The sequence below is a fragment of the Impatiens glandulifera genome, chromosome 8 (assembly GCF_907164915.1).
Source record: "Impatiens glandulifera chromosome 8, dImpGla2.1, whole genome shotgun sequence".
Taxonomy (NCBI): Eukaryota; Viridiplantae; Streptophyta; class Magnoliopsida; order Ericales; family Balsaminaceae; genus Impatiens; species Impatiens glandulifera.
The window spans coordinates 16075820-16088633 of record NC_061869.1 but is presented as its reverse complement, the minus strand read 5'-3'; the positions used below and the strand labels follow the sequence as shown (position 1 = coordinate 16088633).

The 12814-nt window shown below is 29.2% G+C and overlaps 1 protein-coding gene across 3 annotated transcripts; it reads left to right on the top strand.

The window, feature by feature from the left end:
- The first annotated feature begins 9575 nt into the window (after positions 1-9575).
- On the top strand, positions 9576-11980 carry LOC124912270. 3 transcript variants are annotated; one of them, XM_047452861.1, is made up of 9 exons: positions 9675-9693; positions 9799-9867; positions 10006-10315; positions 10630-10701; positions 10788-10855; positions 10955-11108; positions 11198-11278; positions 11421-11510; positions 11602-11980. In XM_047452861.1, the coding sequence occupies exons 3-9, from the start codon at positions 10082-10084 to the stop codon at positions 11689-11691; spliced, it is 789 nt and encodes a 262-aa protein (XP_047308817.1). In that variant the 5' UTR covers positions 9675-9693; positions 9799-9867; positions 10006-10081; the 3' UTR covers positions 11692-11980. The 3 variants fall into 3 exon arrangements, with proteins under 3 accessions (XP_047308815.1, XP_047308816.1, XP_047308817.1); XM_047452859.1 differs by having other exon boundaries at positions 9576-9820; XM_047452860.1 differs by having other exon boundaries at positions 9576-9867; positions 10012-10315.
- The last annotated feature ends 834 nt before the right edge of the window (positions 11981-12814 follow it).

Here is a 12814-nt window from a genome sequence, read left to right as displayed (position 1 = left end):
CAGTCTTGCTTTGTATCGAGGTTGTGAGCTATTCTCTTGATGTTTTAACTTGAATACCCACTTGTTCTTCAAAGTCTTATTTCCTTTAGGAAGTTTCACCAAGTCATAAGTCTCGTTCTCTTGCAAAGAATTTATCTCTTCTTGTATTGCCATCGACCAGTTGTTCTTGTTTTCATGAGACAATACTTCTTGATAGGTTTCTGGTTATCCCCCGTCAGTCAACATCACATACTCATTGGGATGATACCTACTAGAAGGTTGTCACTGCCTACTAGATCTTCTAATATGCTGATCATCGGATGACTCTAGAGAACTATCATCATCTTGTTCAGCTTCCTCTGCTGGCTCAACATCAACTAGAGGAGTCTCATCAACCTCAACTTGGGTATTTTCCACATCATTAGGCTGTGATTGTGGTGTACGAATCCTACCATTATCGGACAATTCTTTCTCCGTAGACTTTGGCTTTTCTTTTTTCTCAAAGTCTTCAATGGTCTGATCTTCAAAGAATACCACATCTCTGCTTCTAATGAGTTTCTTATTAACCGGATCCCAAAATCGGTACCCAAATTCTCCGTGGCCATACCCAATAAAGATATATTGTCTCGTCTTGCTATCAAGCTTAACTCTCTCATCTCGAGGAATATGAACAAACACTTTACAACCAAAAACTCTCAAGTGATCATAATAGACGTCTTTACCTCTCCAAACTCTTTCTGGAACGTCGCCATCTAAAAGACTTGAGGGTGAAAGATTTATCAAATCAACCGCTGTCTTCATTGCCTCTCCCCAAAAGGATTTTGGCAACTTAGCATGAGACAACATACACAAAATTCTCTCATTGATAGACCTGTTCATCCTCTCTGTGACTCCATTCTGTTGAGGTGTTTTTGGCACAGTCTTCAAAAGCTTGATCCCATGACTTTTACAGTATTCCACAAATGGCCCTCTATATTCGCCACCATTGTCCGAACGAACACATTTCAACTTCTTCTCAGTTTCTCTCTCCACTTCAGCATGAAACAACTTGAAGTAATCCAATGCTTGATCATTATTCTTCAAGCAATATGTCCACACCTTCCTTGAGCAATCATCGATAAAAGTGATGTAATAATGAGCACCACCTAAAGTCAAGGAATCCATAAAACATATGTCTGTGTTAACCATATCTAGGATATTGGGCTTCCTAGATGGAGAGAAACTTTTGAAGGAAACTCTATGTTGCTTACCAACTAAGCAATTTGTGCATGTCTTCAAATCTGTGAACTTTAAGCCCTGAATATCGATTGTCTTGGAGAGAACTCGCATGCCATTCTGACTTAAGTGACCAAGTCTCTTATGCCAAAGCTGTGTTGAACAATCATTAACTGCATTTGCTTCTCCCCCGTAAGACTTAGTCTCTGTCACATAAAGAGAACCGACCTTCTTTCCTTTAGCTATCACCAAAGACCCCTTAGTGAGTTTCCATTTTCCTTCACCAAAGTAACTATGATAGCCCTCATCATCAAGTATACCAGTAGAGATCAAATTCATCCGAATATCAGGAACATGTCGAACATTCTTCAAAAGTAGCTTGCACGAAGTGTTAGTATCCAAACAGACATCTCTTTTTCCAACAATCTTACATGTAACATGGTTTCCCAACGTCACTGAACCAAACTGTCCACTTGTGTAAGAATCAAATATATCACAACGATTGGTGACATGATAAGAAGCACCCGAGTCTACCACCCATTGTGTATCTTGGGAAACAAGGTTGATACTATAATTGTCGTAAACAATATCGATGTCGTTACCACCCACATCTGCAACCTTACTACTTCCATCTTGTTTAATCTCCTTTTATTCCCGTTTTAAAGATATGCACTGATACTTCTTGTATCATGGCTTGCCACAATGATAACATGTAATCTCTTTTCTTGAGATGAATGTTCCCCGTGACCTGTATGAACTACCACTGCGATTCTTTGGAGTTTTACTTTTACTTCTACCCCTTTTTTCAGTCACGAACACCTGACTTGGAGTCAAGAAGCCCTGTTCTTTTCTTCTAGCCTCTTCATTCAACACGCTCTCTTTCATCATTTTCAAAGTGAGCTTACCTTGTGGAACAGAATTGGTAATTGAAACCACAAGTGTCTCTCAACTATCAGGTAGGGAGTTAATCAAACACATAGCATGAAGCTCATCATCAAATTTCATTCTTATCGCAGCCAACTCATTTAGATGCTCAGACATAGAAGACCCATCTTGATATTTCAACGAGCAAAGCTTCTTAAATAGAAATGCTCTATTTTGAGTGTTGTTCTTCTCATACAGTTCACTCAAAATAGTCCACACTTTATGAGCATTAACTTCAGTAGCCACATGCTGATACACACTGTTGTCAACCTATTGCTTGATTTTACTAACTGCCTTTTTGTTCAGCTTCTTCCAATCTGCATCTGTCATAGCCTCTGGTTTGCCTTTATCACCCAAAATAGTGTCTTTATAATCATAATTACACACTAAGTCCTCCATCCGTGACTTCCAGATTGTGTAATTGGTAGTTGTGAGTTTAATCATCGTTAGCCGTGAGCTAACACAAGACCGAGGTTTTTTCACCCCGACCGAGTATTCAAGCCAAGGATCGAGATCCCTTAGCACCTCGACTAAGGGACTCAGACACCCCGACCGAAGATCCCAAGCAATTACTAAGAGGCTCCTCGACTCGAATCGAGGGTTTTTTGAACCCGACCGAGAAAACGAACACAAGGCCTAGAACATCAGTCTTAAGGCCTGTTTGGTTCCCATTTTCATAATCCAAAATTATTTTTGTAATTTTGGAACCTCGGAGCATTTTCTAAAAATCCAAAAAATTTTAAAAAATGCTTTCAAAATATTTTTGGGATGTGTCTACAAAAAAATATTTTGATAAAGGCTCGTTTGAGATTTATGTTTAAATCATAATGCCTTTAAATGATTTGTGTTTTTTAAGTACTTTCCTTTCTAAGTTATTATCGTCAGCATGTACCAGCATTTAAATAATTGTTTTTACAATTTTTTAAATAACGCACAAACCTTATGTATGCTTAGTACTAGAAGAATAATCGGTAAAAACAAAACGTTATACAACCAATTTTCAAAATCAATTTTATTAAGTAGAGGACATTTTTAAAATGGGTATAGAGGATAAAGCACGAAAGCTCTTTCCTGAGTATCACCAAACTACGAACTAAATAAAACTCTGGCCAATACATTTATATACGTATGCCATTTTTATTATTTTTTAAAAATCAATTGACGACTCTATTTTTAATAAATAATCTTTTTAATTAATTAAATCTAATTAATTTAAACAATGGATTTCTAAAAAAAATGAAATTGTAATTTGATTACAACAAATCCCCAGATTATTTAAAATTGAACCCCCAAATTAATTGTTTTTAATTAATTTCAAAAGTTGTCATGGATCATTTAAAAATCTTTTTAAAATAATGTTTTATTTTATAAAAAAAATTCTGACACGCAAACCAAGGTTGAAATTTCTCGAACCTCGAGCTTTTCCAAAATAAGGATTTTTGGGGGTTACAGAGTTGGTTTAACTTCAATCCTTCTTGATTGGAATTCAACTACACTATAATAAATAGTTTATAACGGTTGAGAATCTAATAGTCCAGGCTTTGAAAACTCAACATCAACGTGGTGTTCTTCTTCTTCTTATAAAGGAATCCATAACTCCACTTGTTTATCAACACTACTATTTTCTGCTACATACATGATAATAATACTAAGTATTCTTATCAAAGATGACACTTCTACTCAAAATAAATTTTCTCTCAGATGAAGATTATACTATTTATCCTTTGACACCATCTTGATAGTTCACAAATACTCATTTTTTTGTTTTTCGCTCTAATTTACCTTTATTGACATTATAATAAAATGAGAAACCAAAAAACCTTAAGTCTTGTGTAATCCGCAAACTTGTGAAACCACACTTCGTAAGGTGTTTTGTAGTTAATCGTGGTGTGAGACCCACGATTTGGCAAATATCATGTTGTAGTGATTACCGTTACCAAGAACCTTCTATCGAGCTTTATAGGGCAGAATATGCTTCTCGTTCTCTCCAATAATGTATGATTCATCTTCTTAGCCACACAATTTTGGTGTGGCGTATGCCTGACTCTATGATGATAAGCAATCCCTACATCATTGCAAACTAATCAAACTCAGACGAAAAAAATACTTTATAATAATTACAAACATCATTTGGCATAGGACCCTTTGAATTAAATGTCTTGTTGCACTTCTTATTTTCTTTCTCCTGATACCTCCGTTGGTAAACAACCCCAAAACTTGAATGTCTACAATTGCTTATGAATCAAAGACAGACATGACGTCTTCTAGACTTACTATATCTTCTTGCATTCGTAGGTTGAACAGAAGTTGCTTTAGAATTAACCTGTTTGGTGACTAACATTGTCATGTAGTGGCTCTTCAACTTCAACCATAACCCAGCGGATTTCTCCTCCTTTGAGATCTCGATGATTTCATCATCTGCAAGACACAACCACAAAGTTAAATATGTATTCTCTATAATGGTCATCTCAACGGTTATTTCTACTCATGTCGACAACTTCAACGCCCCCCATAAACTTTGTTATTTAGTAGAGCTCTCATTTTGATCTACCATAAATTGAAAGTGTTTCTCCCTTTGAACTTATCAATTTTAATGTTTACGGTTGTCATATCAATTGAAAAAACAAACAATTGTATTACCTGAAGCTCCGATACCAGTTTTTTATAACGAAATGTGAATGTTAACGTAAACAATAAAGAAAACACGGATTTAATGGGTTCACCAAGATAAAACTTCTCTACCTCACTAGAATGGATAATATTATTAAGGAGATCATAACAAAGATTACATCATATTGTCTATGGTTATGACTCGAGTTTAAATAACACTCGGTCCTTCGAAACTCTAATAGATACATAACTAGGACAGGAAATAATGCTCTTAATACAAAAACTTCAAACTTTCTAAAGTGTCAAGTTGCACATTTAAATAAGTTTTAACTACCAATATCTGTAAATGAGTTTTTAAAATATCGTCACAATATTTTCCTAATTGTATTACTATAAATTAAATATCATATTTATTCATGTATTAATCTTATTTCTTTATATAAAAATTATACAACAAAAAAAAAGACATAACTTTTTTTATAAACAATATTCTCATTCAATACTATTTCATTAATCATTTTTTAAAACAATATTACCATTTAAAACTAATAACTTATAAATGTTAAAAATAGAAGATGCAGACTGAAGAGTTTATATAAAATTTGTTATAACAATTGTTTATTAAAACAAAACTTAATTTAAAATTAAAATAAATAGTATATACATCATCTTCACCATCATATATGGATTACCTACATCATGATAATATTTGATGCCATAATCATGATCAGTTGGATTGGTTGTTCAACTACGTACACCTTATTATACCTAATCATGTCCCATAAGAAATTAAGACACAATAATTAAACAAATTCATGTTTCATTTCAACCTATATGTGATAATATTTCTTTTTAAAATTTTATTGTATATTTTATTACAGCAGTGCTTTGCATCTAGGAAGATTTCCAGAGGTCACTGATAGTTTTTTTTTATATATTGACGTTCCAGGTAAAAAATGTTTAAAATCCTGAATTGCTTTACATCGATAGCAAACAAAAAATCAGATCATAAATGACTTTAAGCAAAAAAATGTCGATTACAAGAAAAAACCATTCTCAACAATAACAAATAGGAGACCAAATTTAAACAAACATAGATCAACAAAATTGTCGAGCTCTAATATCTTTAAGAATATTCACAACGCATCCAATAGACGAGAATGGTCAAAAATATATAACTCGTAGTCAATATTCTTAAAGGTTTCAAATAAGAGAATTTGAATTAAAATATAAACGAGATTAAGAATCATTTCTTATCTTGTTTTGCAATAACAAAATAGACAAACTATCAAAAAGTACTTATTACTTATCAATTCAAACATAAGATCTCATTACTTTTTTTTCTTTCTGTTTTTAGAAAATAAATTAATTATCATTAACTCCTAGGGTTTAGATGTAAAAAGTTAAATTACAAACTATTAACAAAATCATAACAGCTAAAAAAATCTAAATATTAAATAATATGACAATTTTATAATAAAAAATATCCAATAATATATATTTTCATATTAACTCAAATGTTCCATAACAATGAGTGATAAAATAAAGCAAAACGAACAAACCAATCATCCGATGTCGAAAAAATGTATACTACATATTTTGAGCGACAGTAAAAATTATCATTGGCCAATGATTGGTAAGTAACTCTTATATATATATATATATATAAAGGAGAAAATAAATTAATTAGGAAGGCTTATGTATTATTAAGAATAAATATATAAGGAAGAGAAATTAGGTAGTTTGAATAACAAGGAAAGAATCAGAATATATTTGATAAAAATGTAATATAAACTTGTGATATTGACATAATGATCATCAATCATCAACAAAATTGAATATGGAGTTGCTAATTACTTACCTAATTATCCAAAAGCAAGAAAATATATTATTAATGAGAGACAAATTAATGAGTTTGGTCGGTCAACCAAGTTACCAACTCGTGCAGATTCATGAAAGATAAAATAAACAAAATAAATCAATTCATTTGAAAAATAAATAGGTATATGTTTTTTTTAATTTCTGTTTTTTTTTTTTAAATTGATTTTTTTTTATGAATATGACGCGTTCTATCAGAAGATGTTAATAATTAACAAGGAGAAGGAAGAAAGAATAAAGATAAAATTAACAGAAAAAAAGAAAAAAAGAAGGAAAATAAAAAATGAACGTTGTTCTTCCATTTTTTTGTTTATTTTGATAAATAAGACACTTTGTTTTTATCAATTTCGTATACACAAACATAATATTTTTTAGTTCATACATAAATTTGACTCATTCAATTACATAAATATAATTATGTCACATTCTTGTTGCATTTTATATGTTTCTTTTCTATCAATTGGAAACTCTGATTGTCCGGTCAAACTATGGTTACTTCTTGTAAACAGTCTCTTTTCTGAAAATTATATATATATTTAGATATTATAATTTTTTATGAGCAACTTTTAAATTTAAAATTAATGTTTGGATTGTGAAATTTTAATCCAATTATACTAGAATTGGTATTAATCAATTCTTATATTTATAAAATTTATAAAATTGTAATCTAATTTCTTATATTTGAAACAAAATATAAGAAAAAATAATTTTTATATATATTATTAAATATTAGTTTGAAAATATCGGACATTATAACTTTCTAAATTAAAAAACAAAATATTCGACATTATAATTTTATGTTCAAGATGTTAGTTTACTAAATTTTAATATATATATATATATATATATATATATATATATATATATATATTGAAATAACTACAAAAATATAATGAAGAATTATAAAATTACATGTTCCAATTTTATTGAAAATCTAACTTCAATTTTAATTCTTAATTTTAAATGTCACACTAAGAATTTAAATTAGACTTTTCAATTTCAAATAAGGATTGATTAGGGAGAATTTAAATTACTCTTCAATTTCAAATTTCAAATAAATTATAGTAGAGAAATTTGGGAGAAAATGAGAAAAAGAATATGTCTCGTTACCTATAAAAAAAATGTAGAAAGACAACCTATTAGATATCTTTACCTCTCTCGTTACTTCTAAATTCACTCTTTTTATTATTTCTCGTAGTTAAATGACAAAGTCTTACTTACCTAATAAAAAATTTATGTTGATCTTATATTTCATTTTAAATATAAATGAACCTTTTTTAAAGAAAAAACTAATAATAATAATAATAAAAAGTTTGAAATTCGATCCATATCGAAGAAGTCATGATAATCATTCTTGTAATAAACTCAAATAAAAAAATAATATATATCCTTATAAATTGTTGAATTCTTATAAAAATGTGACAAAAATTATATATAAAAAAATATAGTATAAGCGTCATAAAGATGATCCAGCCATTAAAGTTATTGAAAAAGGTCTAAAAAAGGCATATAAAGATGGATTGGGAAGGAATTCCAATTGATTGTATCATATCATATTGCAAAATATATAACTTGTCTTTAGTAGAGGAATGGGTGGGTCAAATCCCACTCCTCTTCTAGTAAAATTAATAATAAATAAATTTATTTAAATCAAATATTTTCTAATAAAATAAATCCCCATAAAAAATCTCATTATATTAATATAATATAATTTAACTTTTCTATTTTGTTAATAATAAATTTTATAACTAAAATAGTTTAAATGAAAATAATTTTAATTAGAAAGATTTTAAGTTTAAATCTCATTAAAATTTAACCTCTTGAGTTAGAGTTAGAATTATATTAAGACTTTTTAAGTATAAGTACCATATTTTTAAATGTGTTATCGAGAATAAATTATGATTAAAAAATAAAAATAGTAAATTTAATGACTCAAATGATAGGTTAATAAATATAAAATAAAAATAATTAAATTAATAATTATATAAAAAGTAAAAATTAATAAATGATGATGAAAATTATAACTCATAAAACTTGTAAAACATAAATTGTTGCTCTAAATGAGTATTCAAATTTCATAATAAATTTATTTATAGTTGAAAATATTAACACAAGAAATAAATGCCATTTTAAAAATAGTTTGATTTTTTTAATAAATTTTTTTAAATTAATTAAATTATTTAATTAATTAATTAAAATGTTTTTTATTAACTTTTTTATTATTATATATTAAGAGCCAACAGTTGGTATTATTTAAATAAACTAATAAAATATTTTTAAAAGATGATTATAAGGATATAAGTTTTTTTTTAAATTAAAAAATTAAAAGATATTAATATATAATAATTAAATAATTAATTTTTGTATAAATAAAGTGTATTTAATATTCTATTTAATAAATTAAAATTTTAATTAATAAAATAATATTTAATTATAATTAAATTTATAAAATTAATGTTTATTAAAATCACTTTTAACCCTTAAAAAAATCACATATTCAAAATCACCACTAATCTTAAAAACATTTCTATCAAACAAACAATGACATTCCTTTTTAATTTGTTATCATCCAAATATTACTTTATGAAATTATAATTTTTTTTAAGAAAAGAAATGACAACTAAGAAGGATATCTCTTATATTCAATTAATTTGATGTTATCATTACAGATATACAAATATTTCACTTATAAAGTGACACATATACACACAATATACACAAAAGTGAAATATTATCTCTTATTTTTTTTCACAATTTTATTTTTATAATAATAAGACAATGACATTTCATTTATTATTACTCTATCATTCTTTTTTCTTAAATCATACAAATAATAATAATTATTTTTTTTAAAATAAATTTTAAAAAAATAATGTTAAACCCCATATTTTAAGGGAGAGTAAAGAAAGTGGTGAAGAAAGTTATATCGTGGCGGTCGTGTCTTCCCTCTTTGCCGTTGGAATCTATATTTCTCTCTCTATATCCATCCATCCATCCATATAAACACACGAAGAAAGCACAAAGCAATGTGCGTTTGAATACAGAGAGGGTTTAGAAACTCTGGCCGGACGTTCACGCTCTTCTTGTGTAAATTTCACTCCTTTTTTATACATCTCAATTGGGTTTTTCTTAACAATCAACACTCAACACTCAATCTATCTATTGCTATTTCTATTGCTTCCTTTTGCAAAGATTGCAAAACCCTCTTCACAAGGTACCCCTGACACCTTTCTTACCTTGAAAAATTCCGATCCTTTTCTTGTAAGCTTTTTCTTCCTTCGTTTCCTGTTAAATTCCTATTCTCCCCTAGTTTTTTTATTCATTTCTGGAGACCAAATTGGTTCAAAATCGATTCCCTTTTCTTGTTTACTGAAAAAAAATTCTTACTTTGTTTGGCAGGAACAGTTATTTCTACTGGGTTTTGAATTTATCCAAGTGGGTTGTTGTTAGGGTTTAAGTTATTTGATCAAAGTCTATGGGTGATCATTTCGTATTGTTAGTTGATCGTTTGTTGACGGAATCAACACTTGAGGCTGCAATTGAGAGTAGGAATCAATTCAAATTTGATGAAAAACCTGTTGATGTAACAGTTGATTGTTCTTCAAATGGCGTGTATTTACCTAGTAAGATGGTTGAATGTAGAATATGTCAAGATGATGATCTTGATTCAAATATGGAAATTCCTTGCTTTTGTCGTGGAAGTCTTAAGGTGAGATTTTCTATTTTCATTACAAATTGTTTCATTTTTCTTTATGTTTTATGATTCTTGGATTTGATACTCAATTATTAGCCTTCTACTGTCATATTAGAGCTTGTATTTTTGAAAAGAATTATCAGATTTTTGGTAAATAAAGGTTGATGATATGAGACGATATAAACAACGAAGAACACTTTAAAGTTTAAACAGTAAAATCATCTATTAGCCTGCCACTGATGTGAAAAAATGTTTAGATGAGTAGAATTATGAATCATTTTGCTCAACTGAACTTGTTTCAATTCCTATACATTTTATGTTCGATACAGTATGCACACCGGAGATGTGTTCAAAGGTGGTGTAATGAGAAAGGTGACACAATTTGTGAGATTTGCCAACAGGTAATAATGATCTTGTTTTGTTGTATTGTCTGTAAATTGGTAATGTTCTTTAAATTGATAATTCTGTGGATATTTATGTTTTTTAGCCATTTAAGCCCGGTTATACTGCACCGCCTCCTATGTTTCAATTTGGGCCAATTCCGTTGAACTTTAGGTAACTGGTTTAAGCTTCTGACCACACAAAAATGAAGAAAAACTATTGTTTTTTCTGCAGATTAATTGAAATATATTCTCCATTGATGTCTTTTAACAGGGGAAATTGGGAAATCAGTAGAAGGGATTTGAATAATCAACGGCTTATAGCAATGGTCTCAACTGACCGTAATTTTCTCAATCACAACTATGATGATGAATATTCGGTTTCTTCAACCAGGAACTTGTTTTGCTGTCGTTCAGTTGCCATAATCGTATTATCTCTATCTCTCAAACGTATTAGACTGGACTTTCTTTTTAAAAATTTGTGTTTGGAGAACTCATTTTAGTCTGTTTTTTGCAGTTCATGGTTCTTCTGATTTTGCGACATACACTTCCATTCATATTCGGTGAGACAGATGACTATTCCCTCCCGTTGTTCTTGGTAAGATTAAAAACAGTTACATTAGTATCTTCAAATCATTCATGAAGAATCAATTCCCAAATATTTTCATAGAAGCCAATTGTTAGACTCTTTGTTCAAAATTCCACATTAGTATCTTAATTGTTTTTACATTTGATGGCAGTTATTACTCCTTCGTGTTTCGGGTATTGTACTTCCTATTTACATAATCGCAAAGGCTGTGAATGCTATCCGGTGTGCTCGTCGCCAAAGGGTGAGTTTAAAATCCTTTCACAAACCAAAAAGTTAAAAACTTTATTCTTTTACACTTATGATCATTTCATACTATTTTTCATGAAATTCAGGAGTCTCCTACAACTATGGGTTCTTCTTCAGACGAAGAAACAGAAGAGATGAATCTTGAGCATCGGGCGCATATCATTCATATTCCATGAAGATTCGGTTAGTCTTATATCATTCCACTTGAAAGAATGAAAGAGGTGTTCTATTATATAATATATAACAAGCAGCACCCTTCATCATAGATCAATTGCAAGAAGAAGAAAAACTATTATTAATTCATAGTATGCAACAACTATTAGGAATGTATAGACTTTTTAATGCATTTTCATGGAAGAAATCAAAGAAGAAAATGAATGGTAGTGATTTAGCCTATTATTTTCAAGCTTGATGTACAAAAGCTGGTTATAATCAATCTCAATATAGACTTTTCTATTCTATCTGCATTAAAATAATTGTTTTGCTTTGAATTTGTTGGATTGATTTCTTGTGAGTTTCAGATTAGAATTCATTTTTGTTGGGTATTCTTTATAATCACTTTGAGCCAAGAATTTCAATATGTTACCTTTAAAAGTGATTTGGAATGACTAAACAAACATGTAGAATTTCAAATGTGCCAATGGAGTTATTTTAGCAGTGACAAGATTGAATTGAATTTAGGGTTTTTTGACAGGTTTAAAAGCTGTTCTATAAATTAAACAAGAAAATAATTGAAAATTGAATTCAAATTTTGTTTTAGGGGGGAGAGGAAGAAACATAAATTTATATATGACAATGTATAATTTTCCAAATTGACAATTCAACTTTGAATAATTGAAATATCATTAAAAATTGGATGTTTAATTACATGAGATTGTATGTTCGATGTTTAATTATGTAAATTGAAGAAGGAAATATTAAATGTTTAATTATGTAAATTGAAGAAGGAAATAGTAAAAATGAGGGATAAAGGAGAGAATGACATTACATAAAAAAAAAATTAAAAAAAATTATTTCTCAACCATTGTGTCACATTATTTTTTTTTTTCTTATTTTTTTTTCAAATTTTATAGTAAAAGTATTAATCAATGACATCCAATAGAAAGAGATTCACTTCATGCAAATGATTTTTTATTTAATAAGAAAGAAAGATGGGTTGAATTAGATTTTCACAAGCTTATTCTGGCAGCATTTATTCTTGCTCCTGGGCACACAAACCTCTTTAAGCTCCGGTTAGAACCCGGAAACGGATGGGCAAACAGAGCGACTTAACCAATGCCTCGAAACTTATCTCCGATG

Bases quoted from the DNA above. Each gene is read 5' to 3' on its own strand.
- LOC124912270 (XM_047452859.1), top strand. From the start codon at position 10,082: ATGGGTGATCATTTCGTATTGTTAGTTGATCGTTTGTTGACGGAATCA. The intron at 11,109-11,197 runs GTATTATCTCTA...TGTTTTTTGCAG, and splicing joins GTCGTTCAGTTGCCATAATC to TTCATGGTTCTTCTGATTTT. The intron at 11,511-11,601 runs GTGAGTTTAAAA...CATGAAATTCAG, and splicing joins GGTGTGCTCGTCGCCAAAGG to GAGTCTCCTACAACTATGGG.